A 16,649-nucleotide genomic window follows, 5' to 3' on the forward strand; every position below is an offset into this window, starting at 1 on the left:
TACTTCTAAGCCTTCTAGGGCAATTAGTATTTTGATGTGGGAGGTCTTAATTACATTTGTAACCCAGTGTCTGTGTTCTCTGGCTTCATTGCAGAGTTTTTATCTCTAGGATTTCCACTTGATGCATGTATCAAACTGCTCTTGGTTGCTTATAACAGAGCTAGTAAATCCATTCCTTGCCACCTGTCACAATGTCACATGTTCCCTGGCGGCCATTCACTTGTTTGGATTACTTGTGAAAGACACTGCTATCTGCTGATGTCCCTGCTGCCCGTGCGGCCGCCGCACCATCGCCTCTCCTAGGAAGGGCATGAAATTCCTCAGGCCCACTGAGCAATGGTCGGAAGCCAGCAGAGAAACGAAGTCATGTCTTTTGCATAACGATGATACAAATGCTTCTGACATTAACTACAATGGAAACATCTCTCATGTAATGTTCTCTTAGATAATTTGTTAGCAGGGAACATGTATCAGTATTCATTACTGCCTTTCACATCCTGCACTTACTGAGCAATCAGCTTGAGAAAGATTAAATAGCTCTGCTAAATATACTGTCTCAATGCAAATGACCTGTTCAGCTACTTTTCAGTCATATCTCAAGCTATTCAATGCTTTTTGTACAACTCCTTCCACACTTTCTTCATCACATTTCTCTGTAAAAGTGTGAAAACTATGCCAAGTCCAAACCTACAGCATGTTCACTCAAAATATATGTGGATGTTTTCTTCAATAAGTGGTACACAGTATGTAGACAGAACAACAAAAAAGGAAAGAGGTTATTCTTTATGATTTGGTCAAAAATATCTGTAAATTTTTAATTTTCAGCCAGATTCTACAGTCTTCAGTGCACACAACTCCAACTGAAGTTACTGGGATGTTTCTCAATTTTGATCTTTAAATTGTGGTCCACAGCTAACAAGTGACCAAGCACACAGACAGTTCATTGGGTTTGTCTGTAAAGTACTATCTACAAAGCTAAGCAATGATAAACATTCCTGGGTCTGAAATCTGCAGATGAAATAGGTCACCTTGACTGTTGCATCCTATAATATGAATGCTTCTGCAGATCCAAAGCTGAACAAACTGCTGCTTTGTGATGTTCAGGGAACTGGATGGCAGAAGGTTAAATGGATAGCCAAGAGAACAGCTTTATGTGTGCTGGAACATTTGCAAGTTAAATTTTGTTGTTAATATTTTTGAAAAAAAGCTGAAGAAGTTAAAAACCCAAGGGTTAGAAGATAAACAGCGGTAAAAAAAAGCTATTTGGAATCTTTGTGAAAATGTGCACTACATCATAGACCAACCCCCAAGAAAGCAAAAGAAGTCACTCCATACAATAGATATTATGATCCAGTGGTACAAGAAACAACCTTAAACTATATTCTTTCTGGAAGTTATAGTATAAACTCAGGTAAACTATTCGTGATGAAATACAATGTATCTGAAGAACTGAGAATGATTCTTAAATCTTGTAATAGAATATGACTGAAAGTTATTTTCATAAAAGGTTGCTATAATCTTTTGTCTAAAACTAAATTCCCGATAGTGAAAAATTCTCTAACCATAAAGACTATAAGCATATTTAAACACACTCATGAGCAGCTCAAATGTCTTTTCCTACATATGTTTTATTTGTTTGTTTTAATGTTAGCATATATAAAATGCTTCTACAGATAAAGCTTAAGCTGTAAATAGACATAGGAAGTGGACACAAGTGCTGGGTCCATTTCCTGGAAAACGAAGTGTGCAGGAAACATTTGTTGCATAATTAGTCATATAGGTTTTTCTGGGTAAAAGTAGACACATTTAGTCATCTAATAGGTATTGTCTTGTAGGGCTCTGTTATTATTTTTCTTAAATATCTGGAATCCTTATTTAAAACAGCCTCAAAAATTGCTCATTTTGAATATTTAAATCCTCATTTTGTTCCAAAATGTTTATTTTCTGCGAGAATTCTCACAGACTTTTTATTAAAAGGAGACCTTTGTCCTAGTAATGAAAAGTTGTAAGCAGCTCTGCAAGTTATTTCTATAGAAGAAAATCCTTGTTACATGTCCAGTCCCCTTGCCTGCAGAGGCCCTTGTGTGCATGAGCTCTCCCAGATGCACAACAGCTTGTCAGCCTTTCTGCAGCCGCTGCTGTCAGCTTGAGTCACAGTGATCCCTCCTGCATGGATTAGCTTAAAATAGCACAATAGAAATGAAATCTTGCAATTATCACAAACACCCAGGTGTTAGGGATAGCAAGATGGCCTGTAGGAGAGCTGCTAATTTGGCCTGGAGGACTTGTGTGCTTGGTCAGTGTGTTCAGAGGACGGTTGGCCGCAGTGTCTGTACATACTGTCGCAGCAACACCCAGCTAAGGTGACTCACTAAATCCATAGGCAAAATGTGGGGAAGCTTCTCCTGCTGTGTCCTTAAACTAAATGATTAAGAGCAGACGAAAAATCGACATTGGAGGGAAAAGCTGAAGGAAAAGAGGGAGATCAACAGAAAGCCTTGTTGGCAGACAGCCCCATGGCCTTCACCTTGCCAGCCTGCCACAGCCACCCGCAGGGGCCTTCCCGCTTGTCTCTGCCTCCCTTCCCTGCAGGGACTCACTCCTGCAGACATTAACTTGGTTGTTCTCTTAGCTGATGAAAGACACTGTGTATTCTCTCATTCTCTTTTCTGTTTACCGTTATGTAACACAGAAAATTGCATATTATTGCTTTTCCAGATTTGTAAACATTATTCTCACACCTTTTTAAATAGTCCCTTATTGCTGTAATTATGAACACGTTGTGTTTGCAGCATCCTGAAAAGTGGTATCTGTTACAGAGAAAAAAAAATAGCTGTTCTTTTGTAGTGACAGAAAAATAATGTTCTTAATTTAAACTCAGCTTGGTTCAGTGGGGTGTTACTGCACTGAAGCTGACATTAACAGCATAACTTTACTTAAAAGGCTACAGGAATGAAGATCAGGTTAGGTTGCAGAAACATTGTATTTGTGTAGAAGCTGATCACTTAAGCTAGATGAAATACGAAATTGATGATGCTGTATATTTTCTTCAGCCATTACAAATGCCTAAATATGTTAGAGAAATTAAGGTATCAGTCACCCCAAATATAGAGAAAAATACTCTAGTTTTCCAGTGACAAGATATTCTGTAGTAGAAAAGAGTTGTAATCTTCCATGTACAAAAAAGAAAACATGAGAAAGAGACACCCAGCATTTACATCAGGCATCTTTCCTATAGATTTCTGTATCCATTGCAGGCCAGGTCATAGCCCAGACTTGAGTACTGGGCAGAGTAGAGGTTAGAAACCCAGGAATCGGGTACTGCCAGACAGTATTTTTCTGTGTAGATTTGCTTTGCAGTTGAGTTGCACCTTTAAAGAGATCCGTGTGCTTTGACATCACAGTGACTGAAAACTACAGACACTCAAAATATTCTGGGTTTCCTAGAGCTGCTTGTAGCTTGGCTGTTCCACCATCTATAGGAACCTTGCACCAACAGATGAAGTGTAAATGAGCTAAAAACGTCTAGGCCTTATTAAACAAAGCCAGTGAGAGAAAAAAAATCTCAGATTTTCTGTCACCTACATGCTTCTTTCCCATTCTGACAGCTGCTTTAATGCTTTTCTGTTTTCTCTACCAAGGTTTCTGTTCTTTGCTTAGGTTCCCTTTTGTGCATTTTATTCGCTGATATACAAGATGCTCTGCTAAGTGACACGTTCCAGCCACAGTCACTGCATGCGACAGCCATGCTGTGTCTCATCATGAAATGCCCTGCTCAGACACTTGACAGCATTTGAAAATACTACTCTTGCTCTAAAAACAATTAAGAGTTTAATGTAAGTGAATGTAACTAGACTGGTAGTTCTCTGAGAATGATAAATTAAATAGGAAAACCATATTTCTTTTATTTTGAAACAATTTTGGGGCTTCTTTGCAATCCAACTTTTATAAGTTTCTCCACGCGGTTTCAGACAAAATATGAAGCTCATTTTTAACTACTATAAACTCCGTAAAAGTCTGGTTTTCTGAAGGATAGGATTAATCCTAGTTCAAGGAACTGTATTTTAAGGAGAAAAGTGGCACTGAACTGGAGCTTACTGTGAAGCATCTTCAGGCATCCTGAAAAACTGGATTTGATTTGGCAGAGGGTTGTTGCTTTTAAGATTATCTGAGAGGATTATTTGTATTTCTAGCAAAGCTCCAGGAAGCATATAATACATGCAGAGCGGAGTTAACTTGAGATCTGTTAATCATGTACTTAGCATCTATGTTTTTAGGACAGCACATACTTGTGTGATTTTGGCCCATCATTTGTGATCTGTTTGAGCCTTCCTGAGAATAAAAAGGCTAGATATAAATTTAAGATAATGAGACCAGCTGAAGCTGTCTTAGATTCAGTAGGCAGAAGTAGATAAACTGAGCTACTGTGCACCACTTTGTGGTTTTAATCTTGGAAAGTAATAGATTGCAAAAAAAAAAAAAGAGAACCCGTCTCCAATTTTATAGTTGCCCTATGTCCTAGGTGCTCATTCAACATAATTTTTTCAAGGTATCTTGTTTATATGAGAAACAAAATTAAATTTACACATTTTACAGAATATACTGCTTTCTAAGCTGAAGAAAATGAACTAAAATCACATTCTGGATACATTAACAATATTTGAATTTTGGTGTTTAACACATGAACAACTCCAGAACTACATCTCTGTAATGAAACCTTTGAATGTTATATCTATACTTGTACAAAAGGTATCAGTGAGAATTATCAGCAATTAAAACTTGTAATTATCTCACCAAGTAAAGAATGGAGGTGGGTGTACTTACTATGTTAGCACGATAGCCACAGCATCATTTAGGACACTCTCTCCAAACAGGAGTGTGTACAGATCTGTATCCACATGCAGCTCGTGGAAAATAGCAAGCACTGTCACTGCATGGAGACAAAGCAAAGCAAATTTGTTATTTTCACATTTCCTCTGGCAGTTCAAGAGATGAAGAAATGTTAGAATACGGGTTTTGAGAAGTCCCATCCTATTTATTACCTAAGTGGATAGCAATAAGTTAAAACGGATCAACTGAAGTATATAAATTCCTGAAATCCAGCAAGTCTATGAGTCTTGGTGCTTCAGCCAAGTTAGGAAGAAACTTTCCTTCTCACACAGAGAGTCATGCATAAATGAAAATGTCACAGCATATTTTACTGTGCATAAAATACTTTGATCTTGTGACCAAGGAGAAATAAGGGTGTTGAAAAGATTTGGGTTTTGCCATAGACTTTGTGTGTGGTGAGTGTAGCACTTTACCTATTTTAAGAAGAATCTAATAACACTCTTCTGTCTGTTCTGTATGTTTGCTGAGGAACATGCGAAATAACCTTATACCCTGTCCCACCAGCAGCAGAATTACTTTTACCTCAAGTGTAGCATATTGGTAGTCATGAGGCCCTTTCATCCAAATACAGATATCTGATACTTGTAACCCATTTTAAGGTTCTTTTAGCATATCGTTAATTTAAATCGCTTCTCCCTGAGTTATCTGCTGTATTTGATTTTTAGTTTACCAGTGCAATAGAAAAAAGTAGAGTATGTTGAAATTAAATTGAAGTTCAGCAAATCGTTTCAACACACATCCTCAAGGGCATTTAGACACCTGGCTTATATTCAGGTAATTAAGTCCTATAGTTATTAAAAACCACCTTAGATGGTTTATGCCTCATTTTCCTTACCTGTAAAGAGAGAATCACAGTCCTTCTCAAGATCTACCCAGCACTTAATAATCTCCAAATTAAGAAGGCTATCTACATTCTGTGTTGATATTATTTTCTCTTTGCGTGGATGAAGCAGATCTTTCTCTTTTCAAACAGAACTTAACGTAAAAGCCTCCGATTATTGGTGTGGTAGCTCACTGTTTCACTGGTGCTCATTCTAGTACATAACTGTGCAACTGACTCTGTCCTCATAGCCCAGGAATCCCAAAGATCAGGAGTGACTCTGGGATGCCATATTAACATCTAACATTTCAAAAATGAAAACTATTTATTTTTACATTGAGATGACTGCTGATAATTCACACAAAAACATGAACAGGTGATTATGGGTTGTGTTAACATTTCTCAGAACCTTGAAATCATTACTGATAATATTTTCTAAATGGCACTTAAATATCTGTGTAATCTAAAAATTAGTTTATCAACCCCAAACAGATTCTCAGTTGTTCTGTGAGATTTTTTTTGTCAAAGTGATTGCTGTTCATGTGTTATGTTTGAAGAACTTTGGAAGTGTTATTCTACAGAAGACTATTTAGGAGATGTGTGTAGCTGAACATTTGCTGCTATAGCTATATTTAAATTAGCTAGTTATATTTAACCATCCTGGTAACCTCATCCATCTATTCCCAGTGCAGTTATAATTTAAACTAGTAAAAGAGTTCTTTCCCCAGAACAGCTCAAAGGTGTAGGAAGGAGTTTTTTGGCAAAAGATATTTTCTTGGTTCTCCAATATCTATATTCAGGTTTTTGCTTGAATAGCAATGCTGCCGTAATGTGCTACGTGTGGACCCAATTTAGTCTCCCATTCTTTGATGTCATTGGCACAACAACAGACTTGTTTTCTAAAACTGTTTGCCACTTCCAGCTTTTGCTTATTAACTAATTAGTTTGGGCTCATATTAATAGTCCCTGTGAAAATGATAGATGGAAAATAGCAATCAGTCCAACACACTGGTGATGTGTCTGTGCAGCAGGCCAAGCCAATTAGGCAGATGCTTTCACATTCCTCCCTCTTGCCTCTTCAGAAATCAACAGCTTTCTCGCCTTCTCTCCCCCCTCTACTCCAGAAATCTGACTTAAAGTCTCTTTGCATGAAAGCGAAATGATAAAGAAAGCAACACAGTAATGCATCAGTTGCTTCTCTTGGGAGAGACTCCCTAGTTCTCGCAAAACATCTTTCATTGCAAATGTTTCTCCCATTCCAAATGGAGGTTAATGGATCTTCCCTACAGCATTGCTGGCTCCTGACTGAAGAATTCTGGTCTCTGCTCTGTCCCTGTGTTTGTCTGGCCCAGGACACAACATGTTTCAGCCACGCCACTGCTGACAGATATTTATCTGACCTGTTTTTAAAGAACTGAAGTGATGCTTGTTCCACAAATCCCAAGGGTGATTAACTCGCTCTTCAGTATCCACACCATTTATAAATGCAGTTATTCCTGAACGTCTAGCCTAAATCTCCCCTCCTGCTCTCCAGGTCTCTAATTTCCATTCCTAGCCTAATGAGACATGAATAATTTGTCACGTTTATTCCCCTTTTCTTTCCAGCAATATTTTGCCTATGCAAAGACTTATTTCAGACATCTCCTCCCTAAACTGATTCACTTTTTTCAATCTCCTCCTTTCAGTAATGTTTTCCAGCCCTCTAATCACTTCTAATCAGTCCATCTCTTTCCTGAAATACAGTGCCCCAAATCAGATCTAAGTACTGTAGTTGATGCTGTCAAGAAACTGAGTGAAAAGATACTGTAGAACATGTGTTAATAAATCCTGTTTTCCTTTTTTTGCTATGTATTGGTACTGATGACTCATTTTCAGGTTGTAAACTTGAAACCCTTTTCAGCAGTGGATGCTCATTTCTTATCTTATATGAACCTCATTATCTCTAAACGTAGCATTTATCGTTCTTGATTTTAAATCATTGCAAGAATCATATTGAGTTCTAATCATGTCCTTCAAAGCGTTTACAGTCTCCTCTCAGCATAGTATCACATGTTAAAGAAGCATCCTCTATTGCACTAGCTAACTCATTAAGGAAACTGTTTAATAGTATCTGCATAAGAACAGAGTACTGTATAGTCTTTAGCACACCCACCCCATTTAAGAGTTCAATAAGACATTTTGCCACCCATCCTCTAGTCATTTCCTCAAGATCACATTTGCCTTCATTAATTATGGGAATCTGTGGATATAGTTCAGAATGGGCATATTAAAAGGGACATGATACTCTGCTACAGAAGGAAGTTCATTTAAATTAGACTCTGGATAGAATAATACTCTGTGAATAGTCATCATTGTCCAAAGTAGTCACATCATGTTTTGTCTGATGGATGATTAATTTAAAAATTCAGTATTTGCCCTCCTATACCACAGTAACATATCTAATCTGGGAGAACTTTCATATCTAAGCAAAGATCGTGGATACTACATTGCAGTAAGTCTGGCCTCTCTGCCTTTCTGAAGGCATTTTTGAGGAACAGTAAGTAGGGCTTGTTTTTGTGTGGTAACTACTCAAAGACTTGCATAATTCATTAGATACAATATGTATTATAAAAATACCGAACACTTTTCATTAATGTACACAGCGTATCTTCATCTCTTATTTCAATCTAATCATATGAGGGCAGAGATAGAGATCGGTAAAGAAATATTATATATGGCTAGAAGGCCAGGAAATTGGGGCCCAGCAAACAAACATCTTTTGTGGCAGTAGAAAACTGACACAAATAGAAAAGACATGTATGTATCAGCTCCTGACTTAGAAAGGGTTGTGAACTTCATTAAAAAATGAGTGACGGGAAGCCTGAAAAACGAAGCATCTAAGGTTTTCTCAGTAGTTGTGCCAAGAGAAATCCGATTCACTTCTTCCTTGACTTTATGGACTGAGATAACACCTGTTAGGTGCTAAGCCCAGCAAGACTCTGGTTGTACCCAATTCAGAGCAACATCTGTGGGGCTGGTTTGTGGTAGGTATCTTTTGACATGCGTAGAAACAAATTGGCTTCTTATTAATTCCTGGAAAAGGTACGTGTAACTGAAATATCAGCAAACTACAACAATCCCGAAGCTAACTGTGTCCAATATTTATTTGCTGTTACATTTGAAAAAAATGAGGAAGCTCAGAAAACAAATGAGACCATTATATAAAGTACTGGTACTATAGTATCTCAACCTTCTGACTAGCAGTACTAATATATTTCATAGCTCATCAGCCTAAATTATTTTAGGAGGACAATATCAAATAAGAAGAAAATGAGAGAAATCTCACTTATATTTCTTAACCATTTTTCTCTAAAAATAACAATTTCAATTTTAATTATAGTCTCCTTTCCCTACTAATCAGTCACGCCCCTCACAGATTAGTTCAGTGGGGAATAAGAAGAATGCATAAACATATTTTAATCAAAACCAGATTTATAAACACTCTTATATAACCACTGTATAACGTGTATAACCTTGCTATATTTATAAATTATGCTTCTTAATGCAAAATGCTTTGATTTTATAAGAAACAGAAACGGGTCTTTCTGATAAATATCCAATTTTATCAATAACAACAGCAGTGGAACTCACATCTTCAGTTCAGCTGTAACCATAGTAACTTCAAATAGAGAAAAGCCTTGTGATTATCAATAGGACCAAAGGTAAGAGAGTTCATGTAGCTCAGAAATAGCTGTGCTTCAGCAAACCCTCTGAAGGTAAATCTGTTTTCTATGCTTGAAATGTCAAAAGATTTTTTAAAAAATACCAGAGATACATTAAATATCTTTGGACTAGAAGGTCATTGCACAGAATGTGTTAATAGCAATAGCTGAGACAAACTGTCAAAGTTGTACTTTCCAGTTATTTTTGGTGGCTAAGGCAGAGGTGAAAACCCTCACCCACGCTCACTTGTGAGGCAGTTTGGTTTTGCAGGTCTCCGGTGCTCAGGGACGAAGTACTGATACTTAATAATAATAATAACAACAATAATAATAAAAATAAAAGCCCCACTGGTCCGATGCTTTAAATCAAACACTAATGAAGGGAGAATTTGAGAAACTTAAAATTCTATTTCTTAGAAATTACACTTCTCACCTGAAGTCTTGAAATGAGAAACTTTTTCTGCTGAAAATGGTAAATTATTGGAAGGAGGAATTTCATGTAAAATGAAGGATTCACTTGAAAGCAACCTTGCTTAGTCCCTAAAGTTTCAACCTTTACTTTCTAGAGACACGAGAGATTGTTTAGGCACTCCTAAACATCACAGATATTTAGAGATCACAGTCTATGAGGCAAAACACAGCCCCAAGTATATCCAGTCATAAATTCATGTCTTAATCTTGGTTCAAGTGCTAGTTTTCTGTTTAAGGGAACTCACAGCATATAAGAGCAATTCTTCTGAACAAATTTTATGCAAAAATCTCTATAGTAAAGATTTTCAAATACCCTTAAAACCAAAACCTACAAAGTGCTATATGACATTATTTCTTTCTTCCTAACAATATTGACAACCTTTAGCTGGCATACATTTGTTTACTTCCCTGGTAGCAAAATTATTCATTTAACAGGTAAATATCTACCAGTTGTCTTTACTATTACAAATAAGGAACTCAATCAAAACAACTTCTGCCAAGTCAACAGATCAGTTTTTAACATCTTTTGAGACTTAATTGCTTTACACAGCCAAGGGAAATTAAATCTCTTTTTGAAAGAAGCTTATAATCCTACACAGTGAAGAATTAAATGAAAAATCAGGTAGTAAATCTGACAGGAATTTATTATTTCATTTTAGGGCCATAATTTATTACTTTTTTAAGCTAGATATCACATATAGAATCATGAGACTGATTATTTTGTGCCCTAGCATGTATCAGTCCTCCAGGGGACCATATTTTGACCGACTATGGAATTCAAATGATCTCTTTACATGGCTTGAGATTATAACTCATCAGCAAATCCTACAACACAACGAAATATTTTCAGCAATGGCTACCATTTAATTAAGCAAAAATTTCACTGAAAATTCTCTAAGTCCTTGAGGAACTAAAATTTATGGATAAGGTTAGCAAAGCCACGAAACATCTTAGACTTTTTTTAATAGACAACAGAGGGAACAACATTAAAAAAACTCTTGTACATGCACAGACATTCTGTATAAGCAGAATAATAATTACAAACAGTATTAATCAATGATTGTCGCACTAAAAGTAGTTATCTCAACTGCAGTGTTAGCTCATCAAGCCTATGTAAAAATCTGGGGAAAGTAATCCTTATTACTTCTCACTCCTTCCAGTGCAAGACAAGCTTCTGTCTCTTCCCATCACCCCCATGATTATTCCAGATTACTCAGTGGTGATTTAATGCTATTCTAATAAAAATCAGTGAGTTTGTCTTATATATTTCTCTTTGTAAGTCAACACGTTCATTTGTGAAACTAAATAGTATAGTATGGGAAAATGGGAAAAGAAACTAAGCCAACTACAAAGCTCTATTCATAGCACAATGTACTTGGAAACTGCAAGCAACCCTATATTCCACAAGCAATTTATTTTCCTAGATTTTCTATGTGCTTTCAGTTTCTGTGTTTTTTCTATTGCTCTGAAGACAGTTTTCAATCGTGCTGAATCTTATTAATGTAGCTGGGGAATTTTACAAGTGGCAGCATAGTGAATGCTTGGATTAATTTAAGAATAACAATTCGATGCAGCTTTTACAGCAATCTTGGCAACAACCAGTTTTGTGGAAATAAATTGGTTTACACCATATTTTTAAGCCATCAGAATGGTACATCGCAAGCTCAAAGTATTTTGTTAAATATTGAGTGTCTGTTTAAAGAACGGAACGAATCTGTAGAACAATGTTACTTTTTGTAATTTCTTTTAATAGCCATGAATTTGGAAGATTTATTCATAAGTTTCTCAGAAAAGCTTCTCAAGGGTAGTCAACACTAATGCAGCGTGTCATGTGCATCACAAAATGCTTTCTGTTCTACTTTCTGTAACAGCTCAACTGAAAATCAAGCAAAAATCCAATGTAGCCTTGTCTCTTTGTAGATAACTTATCAAAAATTCCTTTTTTATTGCCTTTTAATATCACAGTACTCTTATTAATGTGTTCAACATAACAAAATCTAGAAAAATCTATCAAACCTAGGCTAACATTGAGGTTACCCCTGTTTTGATTAGGAAGTTGGACTCAAAGACCTCCAGACATCCTTTCAAATCTAAATGATTTTGTAATTCCGTGTTTCCAAAATTCACATTTGTTTCCCAGGCTTGGCTGTTTACTGTAACTTCAGGCTTTAAATCCCACATCTGCAAATTCAAGTCAACCTGTTGGTGTGTGTCTTTTTAGATTCGTATTTATCATGAAACACTGCATTTAAATTGTAAACTGATACCTTATAAACAGTATTTATGTGGCTAAATCTGAAAGCTAGGTTCCCCGTATCTTTAAACTCAAACAAAAGGTCTAAATTATTAACCATGAGGCTCCAGCATTACAGCAGTTCTCACATCAGCAATGAATAGATACATGTCCTGAAGATTGGAGAACATCATTTTTCTAATCTCCTCAGCAACTTCATTGATAAAGTTTGTGAGCTAAACATAGGTAAACCGGTTACCAAAACAAACACAAGGGATCTCTGGAGCCAATTTGACTTATGATTATCAGAATATCAGACATTGAACAGCTATGGAAATTAAAAAAAAAAAATCAAAACAGAGACTTTGAACATTTCTATGGCATGTAGAGTTGTTACGTTCTTATTTACTCTTCTGACTTTTGAAAAAGTAATGTATTTTAAGTGGTTACCTGGATCTGTTGCAGACATCAGTGATCCAAAAAATAAACAGTCAGTGAAGTGGAATTCCCATCCTTTTAACTGGCCAATGTGTACCATGGCCTTCACAAAACCATACATTATCAACCTGTCAGGGGAAAGATAAGACAGGCATTCAGACAGAGTATATAACACGCTTAATTTACAGTATGAAGCAGGTTCTTATTCTCTCCAGCTTCTTTTAAATAAATGCATCGTGTGAATAATGAACATAAACTACTATCATATAAAAATTCTATTTCTTATTCAACTGTTCAAGTAGTGCATTGAAACGTCTGAGATAACTCCAAAGCAAAGACTTTTCTGAATAATTGTCATCTGCTGGTAGCAGAGGACAATGCTTTTAGCTGTTTATTTTTCAAAAGGAAAGATAAGGTAAGCTTACGAAGGCATTATTAAGACTAATTTGTAGAACATTTAAACAAAGGCAGTTCTACTATCAGCTCTGTGGCCTGCTCTAATGTTTCTAAATGAATTGTTTTATTCTATCAGCTTTTAAATGTTAGCCGTATTCAAAGTTCCAGATAAGGTCTCCAAATGAGACAGATATTTAACAACTCAGAATGAAAGTAAGGCAGCAAAGTCACACTTGAAAACGCACTGCTAAATCCTCCCTAGTTTCACAGGAAATATTATCATTGGTTTATATAACTAGATAAATCTGTCTGAGGTGTGTAATAAGAATCTCAAAACACCTTGAAAAAAGGAATTCATTTGTTGTTAGAACTGGTAGTAGAATTTTAAATTTTTGTACATTTTCAACCTAGTTAATAAAAAGCCCCATTGCATTCAATAGCTTTTCCAAAAACACAACACATCAATTGACAGCTGTGCTTTTCTAATGACAAACTTTTAAAAAAAATAATTTAAACAGAGCTACATGCATTCATACAATTAGCCACATTTTGACCTCAGCTTTGTTCCTAAGATACTCCTGAAGTCGCATACGTATGGAAGATCCGAGTGACAGATGAAGTGCTACTAAACAAACAGACTGAGAGTTAATTACAACTTGTTTTCAGGTACTTTACCAAGCCGTACATTTTCTGACATACAGTAACCTTGTTAAACTGAGAGGGAAGCAGACAGGTCGGTGCAGGATTCCCCAGTGGCCCCAGGTATGCGTGTTGTGTTTACATGAGCTGCCTGGCAAACTGTTGGCCACCAGTTCTCAAAGAATTTCTCCAGCTGTGGGTCTCCTTGACTGATGAGCTCACTTTCCCTCCATTCCCAAAAGATAACTATTCAAGACCCTGCAGTGACATTTTTATCCCCAGCACAAATAGGTTTGCTTTAAGGAATTTTTTCTTCAAAAAGTGATTGTAGTGCTGCTATCCTGATTTGCAATTGTCTCAAAAGTCAACAGGAATGGAGCATATGCGTGCCTTTTAGAAATAACTGCCCAAACCTGCTTGCAGTTTTAACCAGACACTCTTCTGACTTAGCTAAAAATATTCTTAAATCATAAATAAAAAATAAGTTTTGGCTATCTGGCAAATTTAGTCATGATAACTCTTTCAATACCCAGTGTAGACATCATCCTGTTCTTTAGTATAGTTTCTTATATATCACTATATCAGTATGTCTCTGCTTGCTGTCTGTACAAAGTTGCAGATGAACTGGACAAAATTGGATTTGTGAGTCTTTCATTGATGTGGGAGGTCTAAGTTTCCCATAAAGTTTAGTACAGTAGGTTTACAGAACTTGGTCTTAGTTCACATACCATTCAAATCTTGGCTGTACTGAAAAGGGAAATAAAACTGTAGATTGGACTAAACAATGGTGCTGATTTAATCACTGAGATGTTAACTCTCATCCAGCAGAGAAAAGAGAACAGCAAAGTCAGAATATTATTCCTCTTTAAAAAAATAAATTCATGAACTACTTAATACACTTCGGCAATGCTGAGATGGTACAGGTCCAATTTTTCAAACACAAACCCAACTAAGTATGTTTGGATTATGTGAGAAACTGCCAGTTTAAATAAACCACAAGAATATGTGCTTCTACCTCGCCCTCTAAAATGTATGAAAACATGCACAGAAATAATTTCCTTTTGAAAATACACTAGTTTATCTTCTCTTTAAAAGCTGTATCATTCTAATGAAAATAATACATGAAAGTGATAATAATAATTTATTGGTGACTTCTTACTAAACAGCCATACCAAATGCAACCCCCCTTCACTCTAAATAACTTCACAATAACTTTAAATAATGTTAAACCAGAAATGATTTATTTAATTTTCAATTATAATTTTCTAATCACCCCCAAAATTGGTTCCTTGTTATCTTCTTCAAACTACAGAAAAATTTCATCTAAAGGTTATTTTGAAAACTAGAAATCAAGGGGATGTTCTGAACTGGAACAAGTTATCTGACATTTGTAAGATTAACAGAATTATGGCTGTTCATAACAGCAGAGAATTTGCTCTCTGGAAAACAATAAATTCATTGTAATACAGAATATACTTACACATCCACTGAAAAAGTGGGAATTTACCTTATTGTATCTCTCCAGACATATCACAATCTGAGTATGTCATGTATTTAGTATTTTTTAAACTTATACTTTAAATACGATTGCTTCTGTTATCCCACACATGACATCAGATCCTGTTCTCAGTTTTACAGATTAGAACTAAGAGAATTTCCAATTTTAAATCAAAGGAGCTACTCTGCATTTTAGACTGGTAAAACTCAGATCGGACTCTAACCCTGTGTATTCCAGCTTGCAATTTTCTATTATGCAAAAATGTTACTCTGGCTCTACCATTGTCTTCAGTGACAGAGATTATTCAGGTGACACAGTCTAATATATATGCAAATTTAAACCATAAAGCAATTTATCTATGAGAAATGTTAATACCAACTCTTTTTAGAGTACTAGTTGATGATGTAGTGCAACTTTTCCACTACATACTGAAAAGTTTGGTCTCAGCTGGATACTTGAGCTCCCAATGATAGTGACATTAAATGTCATCCAGTATCATACAACGTAACTAACTGGTCTTAATGGAAATCCAGTGACGAAAGGCATAGCCCAGTGACAGCAGGGCATTAATCCCACAGAAACATCCTGCACTGGTGTCTCTATTGCTATTATAAACTAGAATTGAAATTATTCTTGATTTTGAAGGCTGCTGTCATTTCATTTGATACATCTAGGCTATTTTTAGCAAATTTACACCTATCAAGTTTCAGCAAATCTGTTTGCTCTATTTATCTTCAATAATTCGCTTAATATAAATGTTCAAAAAATAATTAAAATATCTGTTAAATAGTTGTAAGTAAGTCAGCATCAGTGACTCTGAATTTCCTTCAGAATGGTCCTGTCTCTACAACACATTCCCAACCCAGCGTTTGCTGTTGACAGACTAGGTTATTGACACAAATCAAGTTAGCAATATTAGAAGCTCTGAATCTGTTTAGTAGGATGGTACTTCCATATTTCTGATTCCTGTCTGTGAAACAATCTTTATTTTTAAACTTCTTACTAATCTAGAATGCTAAATTTTTTTTTTTAATTCTTTTAGAATATCAGAACTGAGATCTTCAAAGCTACATAAAGAACATAGAAGTTGAGTTGCAAATCAATATAATCCTAATTTCTAATGTGACCTTGAAAACCTTAACTTTGAAATACACTTGCAAAGTAGTTTTATTTCATACACTTTAAAAAATCTTGCTTTTAATCTATATTGTAAATTCTTTGGGGAGGTGGTTGCCCCTTAAACTGTGGGACCTTTATCTCTGTGTTCTACAGGATAGTTCTCTGATAATAAACAGCATAAAGTAAGTGCTATTTACTGTATGTGTCTGGATTTTGCATTTACACTGCAAAGTGTGCATCATTGAGAATACTGTATTAGCTCCTTGAGATAGTGTTTTTTTTTCCCAAAATGAAGGTCGATTAGTGTCCTGTGGAATAAAGAAAATGAGGTACAAATCTATGAAAGGACGTAGATAGGAGACTTCTACTTATATTGAAAACCTGAATCCTCCGAGCTGCTGCCTTAGTGCCCTGCTACACTTAATTTTCATCCATAAAGACTGT

The 16,649-nt window shown here is 35.9% G+C and overlaps 1 protein-coding gene across 4 annotated transcripts in view; it reads right to left on the minus strand.

The window, feature by feature from the left end:
• SLC9A9 (solute carrier family 9 member A9) overlaps positions 1–16,649 on the minus strand; it is a 193,556-nt gene that overhangs the window by 139,084 nt on the left and 37,823 nt on the right. For all 4 annotated transcript variants that reach the window (XR_011740502.1, XR_011740503.1, XM_065844627.2 and 1 more), the window contains exons 5-6: positions 12,566–12,681; positions 4,825–4,930 (exon numbers count right to left, since the gene is read on the minus strand). Coding sequence is in view for 2 of the 4 variants with exons in the window: in XM_065844627.2 (XP_065700699.1) it covers positions 4,825–4,930; positions 12,566–12,681 (222 nt within the window). In the remaining 2 variants the exon portion in view is untranslated. The remainder of the gene's footprint in view (positions 1–4,824; positions 4,931–12,565; positions 12,682–16,649) is intronic.

The sequence above is a fragment of the Patagioenas fasciata genome, chromosome 9 (genome assembly GCF_037038585.1).
Source record: "Patagioenas fasciata isolate bPatFas1 chromosome 9, bPatFas1.hap1, whole genome shotgun sequence".
Taxonomy (NCBI): Eukaryota; Metazoa; Chordata; class Aves; order Columbiformes; family Columbidae; genus Patagioenas; species Patagioenas fasciata.